Raw genomic sequence first — 24933 nt, 5'->3', positions numbered from 1 at the left:
CACAAGACAAAGCTTAACCAACTGGGCCACACTGGCCAGGGCATGCCCTTGGCTTTTGAGGTCACTGTTTAGTAGTACAGGCAATTGTTATTCATCAATTAAAAGGTCCAGTCTAATGTAATAAAAATTCCAACCTCATTTAAAATTGAACCTCCTCTCCCTCTACCTGTCCCCCCTTGGGCACGCCATGTGAGGGAGGGTCCCAGCTCAGGGGAACGTTCAGAGGCTTCTTCTTCTACCGAACGCTCCTCCTTTTCCCGAAGCTTGTTAACCACAGTGCATGATCCCTCTGGAGTCAAATCAGGACAAGGGAAGGGGAGAGGGTTCTGAGGAGTGTCTACTGTCATTGTCTCAGGGACCTCTCAACTTTCTGGCCTTGGCAGATGTTTAAGGGTAACTTCTTTCACAGGCACCTTTGTGAGTTTTTGGAATTTACACTTCTTGGAGTTCTATTCCTTGCTGTTCTCTGGATAAGGGTGACTGCATTTCTCCTCTGACTGGTATGTTCTCTTCGTTCTCCTACAGCAGATTGCAATTTTTCCAGGTGTTAACTTCTAAAAGCTTTTCTCAATACTCTTCAGTAGGACCTAAGGTGATCTCATGCCATCCAATTTTTAAGTGAGCATGGCTCCCATCTGTTCCATAGGACATGTCACATGCATTTTCCTGGGCACTCTGGAAGTTCAGGCTGATAACCATTATAGCCATTGAGCCTTTTCTTTGTTTTCACTGTAGCTTGTCAGTCTCTCATCCTTTAGACCATTAGTCCACAATGTCCCAGGAACTACATGTGCAGCATCAAGTGCTTCTTAAGTTCCCACCAAAGCCCCTTCCCTGTCACCTACTTCTCCCCGTAGGGATAGTAGGACACATAATACATCTGTCTCAGATAAAATATCCTCCTCAAGTTTCCAACTATTTTATGGTTTGAACATGGGTGATTCTTGGCCACCTACTTTGAAAATTTGTGTATCTTGAGCTTGCATCTCATTTTGAATTTTTTTCTCAGCTAAAACATCTCTTTTAAAATCTTGCTATACTATAAAAGCCATAAAATGAGCACTCAAAAGAATGTTTGCTCTACCTCCAAATGTAATGGGTGAGCTCATTGTATATCATTCCTGAAGTGTACACAGTGGAGCCATAGGAGTAACCAAAGGGAGAATGTCAATATTCTTATTTATATTGTTTACTCTTCGGCTTTTAATAACTTCAATCCAAACATTTGCTGTTTTATATCTTGTTTCCCATACTTTTCAATAGTTTTATTTTGTGGGTCTTCAGCAAAGCTGAGCTATAACCAAGCGTCTAGATAAAAAGTGTAGGACATGTATTGATCCATTTTTAAATAATCTTCAAAATTAATCTTTAAATAGTTTACTGTCGTTTTGAGATAATACTTAGTTATCTTTATTCCTTTTTATTTTGTTAATTTAATTTTTTTTTGTTTGCAACTGTCAACATTGAATATTGCACATAAAATATTCAAAGAATTGCTATGTTAGCTAAGCAAATGTAAAGATCTTTAAGTGGGCCCCACCCAACGAAAACATTCCAGCTAAACTTGTGGTGTTAAAGGCAAAAGCAGTATAATACTTAAAATTTTTCTATTTAAAGTAATGTACACTTATTTTTAATGTAAAAAATAGTAAATATATATTTTTATTTTATTTTATTTTATTTTATTTTATTTTATTTTATTTTATTTTATTTTATTTTATTTTATTTTGTGTAGGGGTGAGGGGTGTGTGGAAAGGAAGTTTTCTTAATGGTTTTAAAATTAGAAAACAATGTACCAAAGCAATATGTACTTTATATAGTCCACTATTATGGAATAACCCGAGACAATTTCACCTTGCTAAAATTTAGCTCTTCACATTTGCTTAAGAACTTCACTCTGTTGGTTATTTAACAAAAAAATAATCAGAATTATTTAAAAAGAAACATTGGATAAACTTAAAGATGAATTTGGGCACTTAGAGGACTGGCTTTTTTTATATAGCAGAATGTTTTTAAAAAAGTAATTTCTACGTTTACAAGTGTTTTTCTTCTACCTAGCAATCAAAATGTAATTATTCTATTATTTTTCTTCTAATTTAACGTGAAAACTAGGTATGTAATTATAAAAAATTAGTCAGATTATTTGAAATTCCTCAACCTTTGCTTATTTTAAGGCATTCTTATTAGTAAAATAACTAAACTAAGTTAGTATATAATTTTAAATATAATAAATTTCAGTGGACTATTCAAACACCCATATCTGTGTAGCATGAAAAGGACTTTGTTATTTTCCGGTCCTAAAGGAACTCTAGGACAAGAGGGTTTTCATACACGAGGATCCTGTACTTGCTTTCTTTATATTGAGTATAAGCGGAAATGCTTTTATAAATCAGTAACTCACTTCATGGTGACATTCCCATCTAATGCCTTACCCTGTAAGTCTATTATGTAGGGGGAAAGATTCAGAATAAATATTTTATTTTAAATCAAGTTATTGATAAAAGAAAATTGCCATTCTTTGTATTCTTCATTAACACATGACATTAAGAAAATGTAAACACTTGGAAACCATGCGGACATCCCAATAAATTAACTTTGGTATAAGGCACCCTGCTTAGTTTCATGGTGATTAATCCGTCCTACTGCCTGCGGAGCACATGCTGCCTGAAATCACAGAGGTGAAACAATCGCCTCGTTCATGGATGTGCGGGCTCCCCAGCGCGGGTGCCGATGTGCAGTCCCATCTGGTCACTGTAACTGACTGTCAGGATGCTGTCAGACTGCTCACGCGTCTGCCAGGACTCTGACAAGAACTCTGTCTCCATTGTAAGGGAAGCTGTGCAGATCACTCCGCAGTAATGAATGAATACTTATTATGCATGTGATACTGTGCCCGGCGCTAAGGACGGTAGGAAGGAGAAGCAACGTCCCTTGTCACTCAAGAACAGTGACCACCGAACTTCAATGAGTCATATCTTCCTTTAGTGGTAATGGAGACTGTGAACTGTATTCCTTACGGAATTTTGAAATCTAGCCACAAATAAAATTGCACCGCAAATTCAAAATTACCAATCCATTTGTGGATGCCTTAAAATTTATTTTAATTGGTATGGTACAATAGCATTTCTCCGACTTTCTTACAAGACATGTTTATTGAACTCCCTACTACGTTCCTAGCATTCTTTTAGATGCTGGGAAGATAGTGGAGAATAAAGCCATTTAGGCCTCTGTTTTCATGGTGCCTCTAAATTTGAAGGGAATGGGAAGAGAGGTTGATGGAGAAGAGAAAAGGAAGCAAATAAGAAAATACCACTTAGTGTTAAGTGTTATTTTAAAAACTATAATAATCTTGGGAAACTACTTTAGATTGGTCTTCGGAGAAGGCCTTTCTGGAGAGGTGATATAAACATGGACACTTACAGGAAGGGACCATCCAGAGGAGTTCAGATGTATGCCAGAGAGAGCAAGCTCATCCTGAGGATAACACTGAGATAATATTTGAAAATGCAGCATGAGCTGCTAATGAGCAGTATGGTAGGGACTCAAACTCATGAACTTGAATTCCACTACATTTCATTGATCTTTTTAAAAAATATATTTTTATTGATTTGAGAGAGGAAGGAAGAGGGAAAGAGAGATAGAAACATCAATGAAAAGAAAGAATCATTGATCGGCTGCCTCCTGCACACCCCCCTACTGGGGATCGAGCCCACAACCCGGGCATGTGTCCTGACCAGGAATTGAACCATTGCCTCCTGGCTCATAGGTTGACGCTCAACCACTGAGCCACACCGGCCGGGCTCATTGATCTTTATGTCTAGGAAAAGATCCCAAATTGAATTGCAAAAAGAAAGTGGCAAATAGATATGATAAACACAAGTGTATTAGAATTCCAAGATGGTTGGGGGAGAAAAACTAAATGTAAAAGAAATGTTGAGCCGAGTCCTAAGGAAAGAAAGGAAAAGATTATTCTCACCTAAGATTTCATGAAGAAAGCTACATGGGCAGATTTGACCCCAACCTGGAGAATTTAACCTTTCCATCTGTAAGAATGTCTACGCCAGCCAGTTTCAATTATGCAAGCTTTTCCTCTGGTTTTCCTGACCTTATTTTTCAGCAGTCAGTCTCAGCTCAGGTCTCTTACCTCTCTGTACTTGGACCCTAGAGTAATCATTGCTCCCTGGGTTGTTCAAATGCTTTAACCATTTAGTATTTAGAGCAACATGTTTCCCACTTCTTTGCAACCATTCAACAACTTGGATCCTGTTCTTTGATAGAGATGGCCCTTTGCATTTTTTATGACTCTGATTTTTTTGTGTGTTTAATTAGGTTTTATGAACAAATTGTAACTTCCTCTTTTGTAGTCTATTCAGTTTTTTTGGCATCTCTGAATTACGCCAAAGAGAATTTGACTGACCTTGCACTTGGGAACTTGAGTCAATTAAATCGCTTCTCCAAAGATGAAACAAAGACCAGATATAATTAGAATTTCCTTAGGATGTTGTTATGAGGCCTTATCACTATTTGAATGTTTTTGTAACTTGCCTAAAATTAAATAATTAAAAATAAATTGCCCAACATTTTCACCTTATCAAATGGTAACTGTTTAATGAATTATAAAAATTATGAATGAAACAATAATTGTTAGGGACATTGCAGCATTTTACTTGTGAAGCCCTCCTGCCTGTTTGTATTCAAAATGAAGTAGAAAGCTTCAAAAACCAAACAGAAATGAAGCCATTTTGGATTCTGGATGAATATAAGCAAATAAAATCAATATAAGGTAACTAGATCAAAGACTGTATCTTAAAGCATGCAGCCCCCACTATATTTCCACTAGAAAATTAATATCAAAACTCTTTTGCAAAAACTTGTTTAAAATATAAAACTTTAAATCAAATAAACATATTTAAAATGGCTGAAAACACTTTTAATTTTATTACAGTGATTTGCCTCATATTGGTAAATCTATTTTCTATAACTCTAAAAGAAAAAATATATACATATTTATTTTTACTTAAATTCTTTTAAAAATATGGAATGCTTCATGAATATGTGTGTCATCTTTGTTCAGAAGCAATGCTAATCTTCTGTGTATGGTTCCAATTTTAGTACGATATGGGCTGCTGCAGAGAACACTATATATATATATATATATATATATATATATATATATATATATATATATATATAGAGAGAGAGAGAGAGAGAGAGAGAGAGAGAAAGAGTTCTTAATTGATTCGACCAAGTGTAAATGCAAAAATTATTTTTTGAAATAATTCATGTGAAATATTATTGTGAAATATCACAAAAATATCATAATATTGAGAAATATTATGAAAATGCACATACCAACAGGTTAAGTCAGTACATTATAGGATATGAGGTCTGACTTAACAGACATACTTGTTTTAAAATATTAATGCTAGAAATTATCACTTCCAAGTGGAGAAATCTTATACATTTATTTACACCTATTTCCCAGAGTAGTTTTCTGATATCAACTTGCTCTATAGGATTAGCACTAAAATTAAAACCAATTTGCAGCCCCTTAGTTACTTAGTAGTAGTAAAATTAGTGGTTATACTCTGGATAGTTATATTGAATGGAATTCTTGGGTTCTTCTGGACCCACGGAGTTCTGCTTGATTTCTGATGTCTGCCCTGCGTGTGGGCAGAGAGAGCAGTAGTAAGCTTTCTACAGATTTACTTTTGCTATCTAAGCTCCAAGGTCCCAGCTATTGCTCCTCACCTAAATTGTGTGGGAATGTTTCAGGATGATTAAAACATGGCAATTATGCAAGTGACATCTCTACTCCTACTATGTCTTTCTTTGATAACTGAAAGAAAAATATTTGTGGGTAATTTCCCAGGGCGTGGTACAGCTGCATGGACTTTTCAATACTACCACTGTGCAAGGCTTCATCAACTTTTAGGGAGAGGGGTATGCATCTTTGTTTTGTCCTGCTTCATGAAACTTTTAATATGGCATGATATTGCTGTACAAGGCAAAAAAATGTATAGGTCATTTTACTGCAGATAAATTCAGAAAGTAATGAGAATAATGATAATCATTGCCCAAAACTGTTTACTTAATGTTCAAGAGAGACTCATAGATGTTGTGAACATTGTATTTTTACTAGTAAGTGTGAGATGTGGTTTCTGTCTGAGAATAAACTAATCTCAAAGTGTACTGACTGGGCTATTGAAACAATCTAAAGATATTAGGTACTTCTGGAACTTTTATATTAATTACTAGAGGCCCAGTGCACGAAATCGTGCGTGGGTAGGGTTCCTAGGCCTAGCCTGTGACCAGAGCTATCTTCTGCCACCTCACCAGTCTCCAGTTTCACCCCACCACCACCCCCCTGGTTCCCCGTGGTTCCCTGTTCACCATGCTGCAATCAGAGCCTGCAGGTGGGGGAGAGGGGCCAAGAGGTCGGCCGTTCAGCCTGCTTGCCAGTCCCAGCCTGGCTCCACCACCACCCACCGGGTTCCCCGTGGTTCCCTGTTCGCCATGCTGCATCAGAGCCTGTGGGCCCTGGGGGGAGAGGGAGGGACTGAGAGGTGGTCAATGCACCGCATAGCGATGGGTCAAGTGGTCGTTCCCGTCGTTATTATCGCTGGCCTTTTATATATGGGATGCTGCAACTTGAAGCTATATTATCTTATACCCATTCAGAGTTAACATCTCCATCTCTTCCTCTAGGCACCTAGGGATCTATCTCTGTGTCTATTTCTCTATTGTGTTTTCCCCTACACACACACACACACACACACACACACACACACTTTGACTAGGAAAACATAAAAGTGGTGGAATGCTTTGAGATAGAGATAGAGATAGAGGTATGTCACATAATCACTTTACAAGATTATTGAAAACAAAAATGTTACTTGAACATATTTCTGCAAACTTTATGTAAATATGAGTGTGGTTTATTTTCTTCTGTTTTTAGATTGAATTAAGAAAAATTCTGTTTAATTTTTTTGTCAAAAATAAATCAAAAGGAATATTTAAAAAACACACAAAACACCCTTTATTCTAATGACTAGGTGGCAAATAAAAAAAATTCCAACATAAATCATAATTAAAATTATATCTTTTAAATTTTGGCACAACTACAATGGTTTTTCTTTTTAAGTAAATGTTTAGAGTTTGGAAGACAATCAGATATCTTCTAGGTAGTTGTTACTAAGGTAATTTTATTTGTATTTCTAAATTCTTGACAACATTGTGTCAAAATAAGCCAATATATAATCCCTACTAATCTTTACCTTAAGAAGTAAAATTATCTTTGTGCTATCTTAAAATTCCTGCATAATAATAATAATGTTTCAAGGATAATTTATATTTTTAACAGGTGCTAGACTTTATGGATTGAAGGTAAATGATGAAAAATGAGGTAACATCTTGGTAAAAAGTCTGCTCCATAAACAGGAAATAGAAGATTTTTAAAAAAAATTTGTTTCTGGAGTCCAACAAATTCCCATTTCTGTGTATCTGGGGTTTTTTGTGTGTGTGTGTTTTTTTTTAATTTATGAGAGAGAGAGAGAGAGAGAGAGAGAGAGAGAGAGAGAGAGAGAGAGAGAGAGAAACTCACAACCTGGGTATGTGCCCTGACCTGGTGTGAACTTGCCACCTTTTGGTGTATGGGATAATGCTCCAACCAGCTGAGCCACACTGGAGTTTGTAATTTTAGTTTTATTGCTTCATTAACTAGGATGACATATTCAATTTATATTTACTTGACTTATAATCAATAACTGAAAATTTACAAAACTATTAAAATATCTTTTAGATATTTCTATTCCTTTGCAAAGAGAAAAAAAGAATCTAGAATCACTATTTTAATGTCAAGTTCTTAAGAAAAAATTTGAGTTTAAACTATTGAACTAAACTATTACATTAGTGTTGAAACTATTAAGAGCAAGTAATTAAAAATGTTGGCTCAGATGCCAAGACTGATCAAGGCTTTCATTTAACACTCAGTGTTTTTTGGTGCTCCCCAAGCATAGTGGCTCTGTCCTCACTGCTCTCTTCTCACTTTTATCTCCTGTGGGGATGCAGTTCCTACATCTACTTACAGAGCTGTCTTCCTTTTAAATCTTAACGCATCAATGCCACACCTTTCTCGACATATCCTTCATAAGCATGTGACTAATGAACAAACGATGAATGATCAGTAACTACTCTATGGTAACTTTGGAACTTTCATTTGGGTGTCAAAAATGATACAGAGATTATTTTCACACTTCGTCAATCTTTAAATAACTTCTGGATAACCTTTCTATCCTTTAAGTCTCATTTACTTCATATGAAAGAGTTCCACACTTCTTTCAATGCTATTAATATCAATAATATATTCAGGTTTGACTAAATCTATAAGTACTTGTTCTAAATTTGTTTCTGAAAAGTGATTAAATTGGAACATCTTATAAAATAAAAAAAAAACAGGATCTAACATATCTAAAGAACTCAAAGAAATATTAATCTAGACTAGAGGTCAAAAAAATGAGCTAAAGATTAAAATTGAGAGATGCTGGACATGCATTCTTTGTATGATTTATCTTCAGTCCAATGATACAAAGCTGTCTTTTGCAAAATCACTATAATACTAAAGAATTGATAAATACAGAGTTGCAGTTTTGCACAATGAAAGAATTCTGGAGATTGGTTACACGAACTGAAAATGCTTAATACTGAACTCTATGCTTACAATGACTAAGATGGCAAATTCTGTTATGTATGCTTCATCGCAATTAAATTTTTAAAAGATTAGCAAGAAAAAAAAGTGAGAGGATACCTTGAGTTCATAATATCAAATATGAAGCAAAAATATAATAAATTCCAAGTGCCATTTTTAAAAGAGAGAAAAAGAACACTCAGTTCAATATTTTTCCAATTAGTGGCTTAAAAAACATGCACAATGAAAAAAAACACTTGAGGAAACTTTCAAATTTCCTGCCAGTTGCAGTGTTTTATTTTTACTTTTCATTTATTCATTTATTTAGGACTTCATAATTCTAGGTTGATGACTGACTATTGTCCCTTGACCTTTGCATGGACTACTTTGGTTTATGTATTTACTAACTTACATTACCTAGTTGTTTTTAATTATGTATTAAACACCTGAAAATGTGTCATCCAGAGCAAAATCTAAGAGATGGTAAATAACTGATTTTTTACCACCAATTTTCCCTTTTTTTTTTTCTTTTTTTTTTTTTTATTGCTTAAAGTATTACAAAGGGTATTACATATGTATCCATTTTATCCCCCCGCCCTAGACAGTCCCCTAGCCTCCCATATCACCCTGTGTCTTATGTCCATTGGTTATGCTTATATGCATGCATACAAGTCCTTTAGTTGATCTCTTACCCCCCTACCTCCTGCCCCCCAACCCTCCCCGGCCTTCCCGCCGCAGTTTGACAATCTGTTTGAGGCAGCTCTGCCTCTGTATCTATTATTGTTCAAAAGTTTATAATGGTCTCTATTGTCCATGAATGAGCGAGATCATGTGGTATTTTTCCTTTATTGACTGGCTTATTTCACTTAGCATAATGCTCTCCAGTTCCATCCATGACGTTGCAAATGGTAAGAGTTCCTTCCTTTTTACAGCAGCATAGTATTCCATCATGTAGATGTACCACAGTTTTCTAATCCATTCATCTACTGATGGGCACTTAGGCTGTTTCCAGATCTTAGCTATGGTGAATTGTGCTGCTATGAACATAGGGGTGCATATATCCTTTCTGATTGGTGTTTCTGGTTTCTTGGGATATATTCCTAGAAGTGGGATCACAGGGTCAAATGGGAGTTCCATTTTCAGTTTTTTAAGGAAACTCCATACTGTTTTCCATAGTGGCTGCACCAGTCTGCATTCCCACCAGCAGTGCACAAGTGTTCCTTTTTCTCCACATCCTCTCCAGCACTTGTCGTTTGTTGATTTGTTGATGATAGCCAGTCTGACAGGTGTGAGATGGTACCTCATTGCTGTTTTGATTTGCATCTCTCGGATGATTAGTGACTTTGAGCATGTTTTCATATGTCTCTTGGCTTTCTGAATGTCCTCTTTTGAAAGGTGTCTATTTAGGACCTTTGCCCATTTTTTGATTGGATTGTTTATCTTCCTTTTGTTAAGTTGTATGAGTTCCCTATAAATTTTGAAGATTAGGCCCTTATCAGATATGTCATTGGCAAATATGTTTTCCCACACAGTGGGTTTTCTCGTTGTTTTGTTGATGGTTTCTTTTGCTGTGCAGAAGCTTTTTATTTTGATGTAGTCCCATTTGTTCATTTTTTCTTTAGTTTCAAGTGCCCTAGGAGCTGTATCAGTGAAGAAATTGCTTCGGCATATGTCTGAGATTTTCTTGCCTTTGGATTCTTCGAGAATTTTTATGGTTTCCTGTCGTACATTTAAGTCCTTTATCCATTTTGAGTTTATTTTTGTGTATGGTGTAAGTTGGTGGTCTAGTTTCATTTTCTTGCATATATCTGTCCAATTTTCCCAACACCATTTATTGAAGAGACTATCTTGGCTCCATTGTATGTTCTTGCCTCCTTTGTCAAATATTAATTGAGCATATTGGTTCGGGCCGATTTCTGGGCTCTCTATTCTATTCCATTGATCTATATGCCTATTCTTGTGCCAGTACCAGGCAGTTTTGAGAACAGTGGCTTTGTAATACAACTTGATATCTGGTATTGAGATCCCACCTACTTTGTTCTTTTTCAGGATTGCTGCAGCTATTTGGGGTCTTTTTTCATTCCAGATGAATTTTTGGCAAGTTCGTTCTAGATCTCTGAAGTATGCTGTTGGTACTTTAATGGGAAGTGCGTTGAATTTATAGATTGCTTTGGGTAGTATGGACATTTTAATGATGTTGATTCTACCAATCCATGAACACGGTATGTTCTCCCATCTGTTTATGTCTTCCTCTATGTCTTTTTTCAACATCCTGTAGTTTTCTGAGTAGAGGTCTTTTACCTCTTTAGTTAAGTTTATTCCTAGGTAGCTTAGTTTTTTCGGTGCAATGGTAAACGGGATTGTTTTTATAATCTCTCTTTCTGAAAGTTCACTATTGGTGTATAGAAATGCCTCAGATTTCTTGGGGTTAATTTTGTATCCTGCTACATTGCCAAATTCATGTATTAAGTCTAGTAGCTTTTTGATGGAATCTCTAGGGTTTTGTATGTATAATATCATGTCGTCTGCAAATAAGGACAGTTTTACTTCCTCTTTTCCAATTTGGATGCCTTTTATTTCTTCTTCTTGACGAATTGCAATGGCTAACACTTCCAGTACTATGTTGAACAGGAGTGGTGAGAGGGGGCATCCCTGTCTTGTTCCTGTTCTTAGGGGAAATGGTGTTAGTTTTTGTCCGTTGAGTATGATGTTGGCTGTGGGCCTGTCATATATGGCTTTTATTATGTTGAGGTATGATCCTTCTACTCCCACCTTGCTGAGAGTTTTTATCAAAAATGGGTGTTGAATTTTGTCAAATGCTTTTTCTGCATCAATTGATATGACCATGTGGTTTTTTTCTTTCAATTTGTTTATGTGATGTATCACGTTTATTGATTTGCGGATATTGTACCATCCTTGCATCCCTGGGATAAATCCTACTTGGTCATGGTGTATGATCTTTCTGATGTACTGCTGGATCCGATTTGCTAAGATTTTGTTGAGGATTTTGGCATCTATGTTCATGAGGGATATTGGCCTGTAATTCTCTTTCATTGTGTTGTCTTTACCTAGTTTTGGTATTAGGGTGATGCTGGCTTCATAGAATGAGCTTGGAAGTATTCCTTCCTCTTGAATTTTTTGTAGTAGTCTGAGGAGGATAGGTTTTATTTCTTCCTTGAATGTTTAGTAAAACTCCCCTGTGAAGCCGTCTGGTCCTGGGCTTTTGTTTGATGGAAGCTTTTTGATGACTGCTTCAATTTCTTCCATAGTTATTGGCCTGTTGAGATTTTTAGATTCTTCCTGATTGAGTTTTGGAATGCTGTATTTTTCTAGGAATTTGTCCATTTCCTCCAGGTTGTCTAGTTTGTTGGAGTAAAGCTGTCCATAGTATTTTTTAACAATCATTTGTATTTCTGTGGGGTCTGTTGTTATTTCGCCTCTATCATTTCTGATTTTATTTATTTGGGTCCTCTCTCTCTGCTTCTTGGTGAGTCTGGCTAGAGGTTTATCAATCTTGTTTATCCTTTCAAAGAACCAGCTCTTGGTTTCATTGATTTTCTGTATTGTTTTTTTGGTCTCTATGTCATTTATTTCTGCTCTAATCTTTATTATCTCCTTCCTTCTGCTCACTCTGGGGTTTTCTTGTTGCTCTCTTTCTAATTCTTTGAGTTGTAGAGTTAGATGATTTACTACCATTTTTTCTTGTTTTTTGAGATAGGCCTGTAGAGCTATAAACTTCCCTCTCAGGACTGCTTTCAATGTGTCCCATAGGTTTTGGATTGTTGTGTTTTCATTGTCATTAGTTTCCAGGATGTTTTTAATTTCTTCTTTGATCTCATTGGTAACCCAATCAATATTTAATAGCATGCTATTCAGCTTCCAGGTGTTTGAGTATTTTGGGTTGTTTTTATTGTAGTTTATTTCTAATATTATGCCATCGTGGTCTGCGAAGACGCTTTTTATGATTTCAATCTTCTTGAATTTGGGGATACTTTGCTTGTGACCCAATATGTGGTCTATTTTTGAATATGTCCCATGAGCACCTGAGAAGAACGTATATTCTCTGGCTTTGGGGTGAAGTGTTCTGAAGATGTCTATTAAGTCCATCTGATCTAGTGAGTCATTTAGGATTGCTGTATCTTTGCTGATTGTTTGTCTATAGGACTTATCCAGTGCTGTCAATGGGGTATTAAAGTCCCCTACTATGATTGTATTGTTGTCGATCTCTCCTTTGATATCTTCCAGGAGTTTTTTTATGAATTTGGGTGCTCCTACATTGGGTGCATATATGTTTACCAGGGTTATATCTTCTTGTTGTATTGATCCCTTTAGTATTATGAAGTGGCCTTCCTTATCTCTTGTTAAGGCCTTCACTTTGAGGTCTATTTTGTCCGATATAAGTATTGCTACCCCAGCTTTCTTTTCCTTTCCATTTGCCTGAAAGATATTTTTCCATCCTTTCACTTTCAGTCTGTGTGAGTCCCTTCTAATGAGGTGGGCTTCTTGTAGACAGCAGATGTATGGGTCATGTTTTTTTATCCATTCAGCCACTCAATGTCTTTTGGTTGGAGCATTTAGTCCGTTTACGTTTAAAGTTATTATTGAAAGGTACTTGTTTGTAGCCATTTCTTTTTGTGTGTGTGTGTGGCTGTTTTCTTTCTGAGCTTTTTATTTCTTCTTTTTATACCAGTCCCTTTAGCATTCCTTGCATTGCTGGCTTGGTGGTGACAAACTCCCTTAGTCTTTTTTTGTCTGTGAAGCTTCTTATTTCCCCTTCAAGTTTGAATGATAGCCTTGCTGGATAGAGTATTCTTGGATTCAGTCCTTTGCTTTGCATCACTTTGTAAATTTCAGTCCATTCTTTTCTGGCCTGATGTGTTTCTGTTGAGAAGTCATTTGACAATCTAATGGGAGATCCCTTGTATGTAACTTTCCGTCTCTCTCTTGCAGCCTGTAAGATTCTCTCTTTGTCCTGAACATTTGCCATGGTGATTATGATGTGTCTTGGTGTGGGTCTTTTCGGGTTCACCTTGTTTGGGACTCTCTGGGCTTGTGTGACTTTTTTCTTCCCCACCTCAGGAAAGTTTTCTGATATTATTTCTTCGAGTAGGTTTTCTAATCCTTGTTCATCTTTCTGTTGTTCTGGTACTCCTATTATTCGTATGTTGTTTCGTTTCATGTTGTCCCAAAGCTCCCTTAGGCTCTCCTCCTGTCTTTTAATTTTTTTCTCCAATTGCAGTACATTTTGGGTGTGTTTTGCTTCCTTGTCTTCTAATTCACTAATTCGGTCCTCCGCTTCTCCTAGTCTACTGTTGATACTTTCAATGGAGTTTTTCATTGTAGCTATATCACTCTTCATTTCTTCTTGGGTCTTACTTAGGTTGTTGATTTTTTCATCTGTTTCTTCTAGCTTCTTCCATATGTTATCGATTTTTTCATCTGTTTCTTCTAGCTTCTTCCATATGTTATCGATTTTTTCATCTGTTTCTTCTTGCTTCTTGCAGAGGTTGTCGATTTTTTCCTCCATCCGGTTTATGCACTCTAGGATCCTTATTCTGAATTCTTTATCTGTCATGTTGCATGCCTCTGTATTACTTAGCTGCTTTCCTGGAGAGTCCTCCTTCTCTTTCCTTTGGGGGTTTCTTTGTCTACCCATGTTTGATCTCACTGACATATCTAGACGTTGAGTTGTTCAGTGGTTGCTCCCTTGGTGGCAGTGACTCCTTGGTCTGTGGTTGCTCTTCGGGCGGTTGCGGTAGCAGCTGCTCTTCAGTTGGCAGCAGCTCCTCTGGTGGGTGCTGTTCACAGCTGTGGTGGCTCTTCCGGCTGGTGGGGCGAGGTTTCACGTACAGCTGCTGTTCCTCAGCAGAGGATGAGGTGCTCAGGAGGTTGCTGTTGCTTGGATCTGCTTTTGTCGGACTGAGATTCTGATCTGTAAATCCTCTTAATTCTGCATTTGTGGAACTCAAACCAACATTTTTTGCCGTCATGTCAAATTGTATTCGGTTTAAAATTTTGTAAAGCCATTAAGAACAAAAATAAAAACTTTGTCTTCAATAATTCCTTAAAAAAGCATCCCCGCTTGGCTGTTCTTCTGAGGCTGGGGCACCGGCGCTTGGCGGCGGCCCGGTCTTGGCGGACTCACACTCGGGGCAGGGGTGGGAGCTCCGCGGCCTGTCCAGTCAAGGCCCTGGAGTTCGAGGTCCCAGGACGCCGACAGCGCGTGCCCCCAAGCCTGCCCGGAGAGGAAGGGTCAGAGCGCGCCCCGCGAGCGCAGCAGCCGCCGCCGCCGCGGGAGAAATCGCTGGCTGCTAGGTCCGCCCGCACCAGCCCCTCCCCTTTTTTAAAAAAAATTTTTTTCAATCTTGTATAACTATCTGAATCATTCATCATTCTCATTCTTTTCTCTTTACATATATTTTGTGTCTATATATACTCACCTAAAAAGTGTATTTTAGTTGTTTTTCACATTATTCTAGGGAACAAACTGTAATTTAAGAAGTACGTTTTTTTACATAATAATGAATTGTTAAAATCCATCCTTATTGCTTTGCATTCATGTTTTGCTGCTGGCTACTATTTAAAATTGTGTGAAAGTAAAATTGCACTCATTTAAGCCATTCCTGAATAAATAGCTTCTTTAGGTCCTCATTGTGAACCATTTGAAAGTTAGCTTGTCATTTGGACTACTGTTGGCTCAACCACCCTGCCTATGTCCACCTTTGGATTATAGGTTGTTAAGGTGTATTTTGAATGAACAATCTTGCTTCATCTAAAAATCTCAATAATTTCATTGCTATTAAGAGAGTTTGAGCATAATTCTCTGCCCTTCTTGTTCAGACATAAAACCCTAAAATTTCACTATGAAGATAACATCATATAAACATCAGTGATTTCTAAATCATTTGTTAATTCCAGGTTTAACAAGTTTCTTTCAGGGCATTCCCTCGGGATATTTTCCTTTTCCTCATCTATTAAAATGTTTTCTGTTAACACTGGTGAGAAACATAATAAAGGTTTGTCAGGAACTCTTGGAACATTGAAAGCAATTCAGAGCTTGCTTTTCTTGTTTCTTCTTGCCTATAGCTTAACACAGATCCTTTCTTTCTGTAAGGTAATGGAGTACTCTATCTGTCTGTTTAAACATTATTTTGCAAAAGAACTTCCTGACATTATTTCCAGTTTGTTTTAAAATAAAACAAAATAAAAACAAACAAACCTCTTTTGATACATTCAAGACTGTTAAAATATGATTAAAAGCTACCAAGCAAGAAGTTTGCTGCCCTTATTCTTATTTGCCCAATAATATTTATGTGCCCTGACCAGGAATTGAACCCTCAACCCTTCAGTGCACAGAAGACATCCCAACCAACTGAGCCACACTGCAGGCCTTGCCCCCAGATTTTTATTATGTAGTGGTTGGGACCCCTTCCCCCTGTAAGTTCAGGAGACAGTTTGAGTCATATTTTGGCTCTGCTGGTGAACTAGTTTTGTGGCCTTGGACATGTTATTTCGTGGCTGTATGAATTCGTTTTCTGACCTGAAAATGGAAAGCAAGTACAGCTGTTTCATAGGGTCATTGTGATATTTAAATAAGATGATGCATATAAAATCCTTAACTTAGTGACAGTTGCATCTGAGCTCCATACATGTTAAGTAGGGTGGGGCAAAAGTAGGTTCATTGTTGTGAGTATGCGAAACAGAGTTTTTTCCTTGTATTATTACCTATTAATTTTTTATTATTTTCCATACAAACAATTATAAATCGACTTTGCCACACTCTGTATTGTCAACAGACTCACACTGGTTTTTGATGTGGAGTGAGTCCTAATGGATGCTTGTGACAAAGGGCTCGTGCCCGCACTTCATTGCACATGTTTATAATGCACCGCTCTGAGTAAACACAGAAAAACGGGGTAAAAAATAGAATCTCTTACTTAAGCAAATGCTAATCTGAAATCCTGTTGACACTGCAATAAGAACTTATGGCTTTATCAACATAACTTACCTATTAATAAGTGCATGTAAAAATAAAATAAACAAGAGTGATGGTTCTCTCTCTCTCTCTCTCTCTCTCTCTCTATATATATATTTGGAGAAATTTTTAGGGTGACTTTGGAAAATATTTAAATTTCAAACTTCTTACATCATATCTAACAATATGTTCTTGGATTGGTATTCATTATTTAAATTCACAGGCTCACTTCCCTAATTAGAATTGTGGGGTGTCTTAGATATTCAATTCTAACAAAACTTAAAATGTTTTTCAGATTTATTGGCCGGCTGCAAAGGAGCGGGTGGAATTATGTAAATTAGCTGGGAAAGATGCCAATGTAAGTATGAGATTTTAAAGAATATCTTTGTTAAACTGATACTGATATGATAACAAATATTTATATTGGGTTTTATGAATTAATGATATTAGTGTCCTATTTTAAGGCTACCCTAACTTATTCTGTGTAAAGATTTTGGTATAAAATATTTCTACCTTGCCAAAAGGAATGATATTATCCTCAAAAATTTAGAACTACTACACTTTCTATAGTGTTAATTCTGAATATTGTTATTTTTCTCACACAAAAAATCTCAGATCCCTATCAAAATATTCAAAAATAAACCATCAGAAATGATTGTATTTCTAGAATTATATATTTTTCATTTGCATGCATGCATTTTGTGACTGTACACAAAGCCTTCAGCTTTAGCATTACAGACATGCAATTAATAATTTAATTTAGGTTAACATTAAACTTACAAAATCTAGCAGGATTCTTTCAAAACTTGGCATATAGAGATATTAAGAAAGATTGGTTGAAAATGAATGACAACATTCTGGAATGAAAACTAGAAATATTTTACTCTAAAATTTACTAAGGCACAATTATATAAAATAACTTTTAAGGATAAATTGTGGGGTCCTAATATAAACTTCTAGCCTTAGCTGCCTTAAGGACCAGGGAAAAGCCTTAGATCAGTGTGACTAACCTAAGCATGTTTGGGATGACCTCTCTGGATTGCCTTTGCATTGTCCAAGTTGTCCTGCATGTTCCCCCAAACTGTGTTGCCTGTTTTATCTCCAGCGATGACTGCAGCGCTGTGGCTCTGGCTGCCTCTTCTCATCTGAGCGCTCTGATCCAGGCCAGATGCTCTGTGTTCTGCCCTGACTTCTTGCACTGTGGTGATAGGGAGAATTGCTCTCTTTTTTTTTGGCAAATAAATCACTTCCTGAATGTAACTCAAGATGATAAGAGGTTCTAACTTTGGTCAGAAACATGGACGTCTTGAGGCTTCTTTTGCAACATCCTCTAATGTTGCCTGTAACCACAATAACACAGGAGTATTAAGCAGAGCAATGTCTTAATATTTAATAACAAATAGTGTGTGTTCTATGAAAGCATAATTACATTTTAAAACTCTCACTTTATTAATGTGACAAAAGTAATATAATAGGACACATGGTGCCCAATGAATGGAGGGGAAGGTTAGAAGACTAAGAATCTGAGACAACAAATTTGTTCACTTACTTGGACAGTCATTTATTCAACTTATATTTATTAAGAGCCTGAATATGTGCATAAATAGATGTATGAAACTGATAGAGGATCTGCTGTCATTCATGGAGCTTTCAGTATAGTGAGGGATACAGATATTACTCAACTGATATTACACACTGTCACAGTACTGCAAAATAAAATTATCAAAACTAAACAAAGTTTAATTACGCCTGACTAGGTATTCAGTCAGTATTAAATGTGACCTTTTCAGACACATGTTAGCAGAAATGCATCAGGGAGTGTTAGCATCAAATGCAATAGGGAACAGTTTTTGTGTTTATTTCATCAGATATGAAAGAGATAAAGCTGTCCTAGAATATATTTCTCTTTCTCCCATGTCTCTATCTCTCCACCCTGTTCAACATCCCAACTGCAAGCAAGTGCCCAGGTCTGCAAAAGATTCGACGCTTTATGACCTCGTGGGGGGGGGGGGGGGGGGGAGATGCTTTGATTATGAGAGTTTCCAAATTATTTTGTTGATTTGCAGTGAAAGCTTGGCATAAACAGTACAAACACCTTAACATTCTGTGTTTCACCAGTATTGAGTGTATGATAAGGAGGCAAATAGGGAAAGGGTGTTTGAAATTTACTCCAATAAACTAATGTCAGTTTTCCCGGGGAGTAGATGAGGGATAAACACTCAAGGTCAAACAGTCAGTGAAGGTTTTAATTGTGACCGTGTTCCCATTTCAGGATGTTCACCAATTCTAGTTATACAGTAACTCAGTTGCCCCTATTACTAAGTTAAAGCAAATGGTGATAAATTTTTCTGAAGGTAGCATCCAAGAACACATAGGACCCAGCATATGAAAACCACTCTTCCATTTCAGTTGTATCGGGGGCTTAGTAATAACCTCTAACCTTTAAGCACACCTCCTGCCAACCCAGGATTAGAGATTTGGGGAGTTTTGCTCATTTTGCTGAAGTCTATAAAGTTTGCTGTTGAATCATGTAGGGATAATACAAGCCTTTGTTTCCTTTTCAATTTGTCCCTTTAAAATAATATTACATTAGAATTACTAAGAATAGCTTACACTTTTATAGCACTTACCATGTTCTGAGAGTTGTTTTTAATGCTTTACATTTATAATCTCATTTAATCCTTATGACTATATGGTATGCTAGATTTTATTATTATTTCTCATTTTCTAGATGAGAAGACTGAGGCCAGAAAAATTAAATGACTTGCCCGGTATCACATATCTAGTAAATAGTGAAGCCAGGAATTGAATCCAGAAGTCTGGCCCCCACAGTCTGTGTTTTTACACCACACTATATCCCACGCATTAAGTCTGCGCTTTATGTCTGAGGTCTGAAATCTGTATTATCTCTCCAGTCATTTCTCTCTTCAGTTTCACCATAACATAGATCCTCATTCTTCAGCATTGCAGAGGTGTCTGCCAGCAGAAAACTGAGACAAGTGTGGGGTTTTATTGACATTTTTTACTACCTTTGGCATTGCCCTCTCTTTTCCCTTCTCTCTAGTAATTTTTACCTACTTCCCCAGAGTGTGTTTAGGATTAACAAGTGTTTGGAAAGACTACACCTTTACACAAAGGTACTATATAACTGAAAAACAGTGAATTATTTACCATAATGAGAGTTCTCTAATTGGGGTGGGGACAGAGTAGAAGATGAGGAAACAAAAGACAACTATTTCACTTTCTTGAACACAGTTCCCAGATCAATCCAGGGAAGGAAAGGGATGACAGGAAGCTGTTTGGTCATACTTTGTTTCTGCTTAGAATATTTTTCAAAAGATAGTCACTAAAGAAGTGCCTTTAGTCCTTATGATGAAGGGTGGGGTAAACGGGTCACTCAGGCAAAGAATGCACAGGGTGCAGACAGCCTGGCCTCAGTCCGTTCACCGCGGAGACACACAACCTGTCAATCGAGCCATGACGTAGAGTTCAAGGCTCTTGCTTCTCTACAGTCCTGTGATTACAATTTTTTTAGAACATCTAAAAGTAAAACAAAGTGTTCATTGTAGGAAGTTTGCAAATTATATAGAAATCATCTGTAAATAGTTCCTCCCCCATGAACATTACCCAGAGGTAGCTGGTGACATTTTGATGTTTATTCTTCTATCTTATCTATTTACTATTTCAGAATGAAATCATTGTTTACATAGCCCCTTAAAACACTTTTTTTTCCACTTCACAGACTGCCACGAGCATTTTCCCATGTCATTAAATTCCTTTTTATAACACTACTTTTAATAGCTATACCGCATTCCTCTATATATTATTTCATCAATCCCCTATTGTTAGAAGTTTGGTATAAATCCAGTTTTAATTATTGTGAATGATGCTGCACAGGAAAAACCTCATATAAAAATATTGTGAACATCTTTGACTATTGAGTAGAATTACTGCTGAAAGGATATAAAATTTTTTATACACTCTGCAAAATGGCCCTCCGGAAAGTTTCTGCCTCTTGTGCTTTAACCAGCAGTGATGCTCATGAGAGAGTGTATTTCCCAAACCCCTGTTAATATTGGATACAACATATAGTTAACATTTAATACTGATACGTAAATGAATAAAATAAACACATTAAATATTTGCCAAAAAACATAAAGCTATTTTTGTTGTTTCAGCTTGAATTTTTTTATTACCATTAAACCTAAATATTTTATTTTTTGGAATGGCATATCCCTACAATTTGTTCATTTTTTAATTTTAGCATTTTTTTCCTTACTGATTATTTACAGATTTTTAATATTTGCAGATATATATAACTATATTTATAATAAAAATATATTATTACACTGATCTACTCATGTAAAAAATATTCTTTACAAGTTGTTTTATTTGATATAGTCTTTTAAATGTTTAAGTAAGCATCTCTCTTTTTTTTTTTTCTTTAAAATGTTTACCTTTGCCCTCCTACCACAACTGGGTTTAGCAGTGTAGAAGTCTCCACTGTTAAATCTTCCATTTTTAAGAGAGAAATGTGATATTTGGATTTTCATGTATTTATTTTGAAGCGTTAAAATATTTTCAAAGCTATAAGTCCTAAACAGATATCTCTGCAGACTGGATTCTACTCGAGGTCTGCTAGACAAAACCAACATGCAGCAGTGACAGGCATGTGATGAATGATCAAAAATGTTTGATGTCCAAGCCAGTTTGGCTCAGTGGATAGAGCATCAGCCTGAAGACGGAAGGGTCCTGGGTTCAATTCCTGTCAAGGGCACGTACCTCAGTTACAAGCTCGATCCTGGGCCCTGGTAGGAGCCCATGTGGGAGGCAATGAATCCATATGTCTCTCTCACATGTATGTTTCTCTCTCTGTCTCTCCTCCCTTCCACTCTCTCTATAAATCAATGGAAAAATATCCTTAGGTGAGGATTAACAACAACAACAAAAGGTTTGATGACCACAATATTCTGAAAAGTAAACTAAAAACAGAAACAGACCAGATTCCTAAGTCATGAGAGTTTTCTCCTATATAACCTAAATAAATTAAAATGAACAATTTATAAGTCACTTATCAGAATTACATATAAAGTTGGATTGGATTTAATTGGACTATATCTAAGTCTAGAGAATTACATGCACTTCTGTTTCACTAATACAGGGTGTCCCCCCAAATATGTATACAAACTTTAAGAGCTGCTGGCTCAGTTTTGAAAATGAAATGTATTTTAATAAACACTGCCTTTATAATTATTCAAAGTGTGGGTATGTGCTTTTTTGGGACACCCTACATTTTCCAGCTATCTAGTCAGAGGCTAAAATTCCAAGTGTTAATACATAAACTAAAACATATTTGTCTTTTCTCCAACTACTAACTCAGCTTTATATTTGTTTTAGAAATCACCTAAGAAAATGTTTTATTATTAGTTATATAAACATGTGGATATATGTGAGAGGTAAAATATTGAAACAAATATTACTCGAGAGAATTTTTAAAAGTTGATAACTTGTTTTCTCTTTTTCTCTGCATCTCTCTTCCACTGGGGGGAAGAGGTAGAAAGGGGAGTAGGTAGAAGGAATGAGGGAAAGAAGGAGAAATTCAATACATTCCCAAAGATGAGTATATTACTCAGTGAATTGAATTGTTTGGTGACATACAGCATCCCTGCCATTGTGGGCAATAGCTGACAAGTTAGCCAGCTTTCAGGGAAAGTTGAAAAAGCTGCTTCTCAAAGTTATCTTTCTTCATGCCTCACAGAATTATGCTGCCATTAATAGCCACGCTGCAAGTCACTAAGTGAATTAAATCGAGTTAATTATTGCTTGTGCTATTTAAACAAAACTTTGGAAGCTCTGTGCATAAAAAGAAAAAAAAAAACACACAATCTTTGAAACAGAAAAATAAGTTACAAATTAAAGGGGAAATCATTGTAAAGTTTTTGCCTCACATCACTGGTTTGGCTGAAATGTCCACCCAGGCAATTTTGAATTACAAAACCTTATCTTTCAGGATCTCGGTTTCCCAGGTTTCTTGCCTTCTGGCAGCCAGTTCCTTTTCATTGCCTCCAGGCTGCTTAGGGAACCGTCCTCAATCAACTTCAGTACAAAAACGTTTGCGCAGAGCTGTAAAACTATGTCCTGTAAAACAGGACCCATCCTTACATTGCCCTATTCCATATCAGCCCAGTCTGAGAGAGGGGAGGCATCTCATAAATAAATCCTTGCTAATAGTTTACCAAGTCAGAAACTAGCATAATAGGTTAATTTCCTGGGCTGAGTGCATTTAAATAAAGTACTCCTGGAAAAGTCAAAATATGTGCCCTGGCCCATGGGACTTAGTTGGTCGGGATAGTTCTGTGCACCAGATGGATGCTGATTGGATTCCCGGTCAGGGCACATACCCAGGCTTCATTTTCCATTCCTGATTGGGGTGTGTTCAGGAGGAAACCTATGGATATTTCTCACATCGATGTTTCTCTTGTCCTCTTTCTCTCTTTTCCTCTCTCATGAAAGCATTAAAAAAAAAAAAAGATTTTTTAAAAGTTAAAGGATGTGAAGTGTTTTTGGTGTGATTTGGAGCTTTTCCTTTATAATCACTAAAACCATCTCTCTTTTTTTAAAAAAAGAATTGTTTATTGATTTTTAGAGGGAGGGAGGGGGAGAGAGAGAGAGAGAGAGAGAGAGAGAGAGAGAGAGAGAGAGAGAGAAACATGGATGTGAGAGCACATCAATAGTCTGACTCCTGCATGCCCCCTACTGGGGGTGGAGCCTGCATGCAGGACATGTGCCCTTGACCAGGATGTAACCAGCAGCTTCCTGGTGCAGGGAAAGATGCCCAACCAACTGACCCACACTGGCCAGGGCTAAAATTTTATCTCTTATGTGTATAAAACTTCACTCTGGGCCTTATTTGCCTTTGTAAACAGTGCTGTCTCTCTCAGAGTCCTTAATCTTTCTGACTCCATAATTTATAAGCTAGAAAGGGAATTGTTTTATTCATTTATACAAATATTTAGTTCAGAATCTTGTAAAAGTAATGTTTTATTCATCTTAGGCTACTAAAACAAAACACTGTAAACTAGGCGGCTTAAAGAACAGACATTTATTTCTGCCAGTTCTGGAGGCTGAGAAGGTCAAGATGAAGGTGCCGGCTGATTGGGCTCCGGGTGAAGTCTCTTCTTGCTTGCGGATGGCCATCTTCCTGTTGTATCTTCACAAAGCAGAGAGTGAGAACGAAAGCGCCCCAGTCTCTTCTTAATCCCATCCTGAGGACCCTATTCTCATGAATAGCAGACATAGCTATTCACTCTAAAATCAAAAGGGCCACTGGCACATTGATACTTAAGATAGGGCAATGAAAGTAGGTCATTGAGGATTATCTTAAATGGATTATCTCCCAAAGGCCCCATCTCCTGGTACGTCCTTGTACCATCACACTGGGGAGTTAGGGTTTCAACCTATGAATTTTTGGAGGACACAGATATTCAGTCCATAACAGTTACCTTTTAACTGTAGGATTATTTGGTAAAATTGAGCTTTTGGGGGAAAAAAAAAAGATGGAATAACTGGCAGTGAGTCAATCCTACCTCACTCCAGCCGTATAATTCTACTCTTGCCCTCCCTGTGTGCTAGTCCTTGTGTAGCTCTCACCCTTGCATGGATCTCTTTATAGGGGTAAAGACAAAGAGATAACAGTCCCTTCAGTGTGCATTAGTGAACAAAATAAAGAGATATTATATTAAAACCTCTTACCCTAACAATGAAGCCACATTTCAGTTTATCTCATGATCCATACACATTTACTCATATTACTGTGTCCCCATTATTTGTTCAAACCATTCATATGGCATATTTGCTCTCTGAGTTAGGTTTTTAATTGAGCTTGCCTAACATGATGCTAAGGAACATGAAGCTGGTTTCCTATGGTGCCTTTTTGCAAATAGAAAATAAGTTCTCCTCATCAGACACCTTGGCACGAAGGTGAAAAAAGGACATGATTTTGTTAAATAAGACTATATGCCAGAAAATTGTCTTAATGAATGTAAAATGTTCAGTTTTTAGGAATCTACATATAATAATACAGGAGAACATATACTAAATACATGAAATTATCCAAGACAATGAAAATGTCCATAGTGTTATTTGCACATCCTTAGATGTAATCTCTCTCTCTCTCTCTCTCTCTCTCTCTCTCTCTCTCTCTCTCTCTTATTTTTTTTTTTTCAGTATGCAATCTAAGCAACCACATTCAGTTATCCTCCTCCTATTAGAG

General features: G+C 36.8%; 1 protein-coding gene and 1 non-coding gene across 2 annotated transcripts in view; one reads left to right on the top strand and one right to left on the bottom strand.

The window, feature by feature from the left end:
• SEMA3D (semaphorin 3D) overlaps positions 1-24933 on the top strand; it is a 200917-nt gene that overhangs the window by 96063 nt on the left and 79921 nt on the right. The window contains exon 4 of the mRNA XM_059712177.1: positions 16957-17019. Within this exon, the coding sequence (XP_059568160.1) occupies positions 16957-17019 (63 nt within the window). The remainder of the gene's footprint in view (positions 1-16956; positions 17020-24933) is intronic.
• Positions 5030-5133, bottom strand: LOC132211565 (U6 spliceosomal RNA). Its single transcript, XR_009447481.1, has one exon. It is a non-coding gene; the product is annotated as a U6 spliceosomal RNA (small nuclear RNA).

This window comes from Myotis daubentonii, chromosome 10 (genome assembly GCF_963259705.1).
Source record: "Myotis daubentonii chromosome 10, mMyoDau2.1, whole genome shotgun sequence".
Lineage (NCBI taxonomy): Eukaryota > Metazoa > Chordata > Mammalia > Chiroptera > Vespertilionidae > Myotis > Myotis daubentonii.
This window is presented reverse-complemented; position numbering and strand designations above follow the sequence as displayed.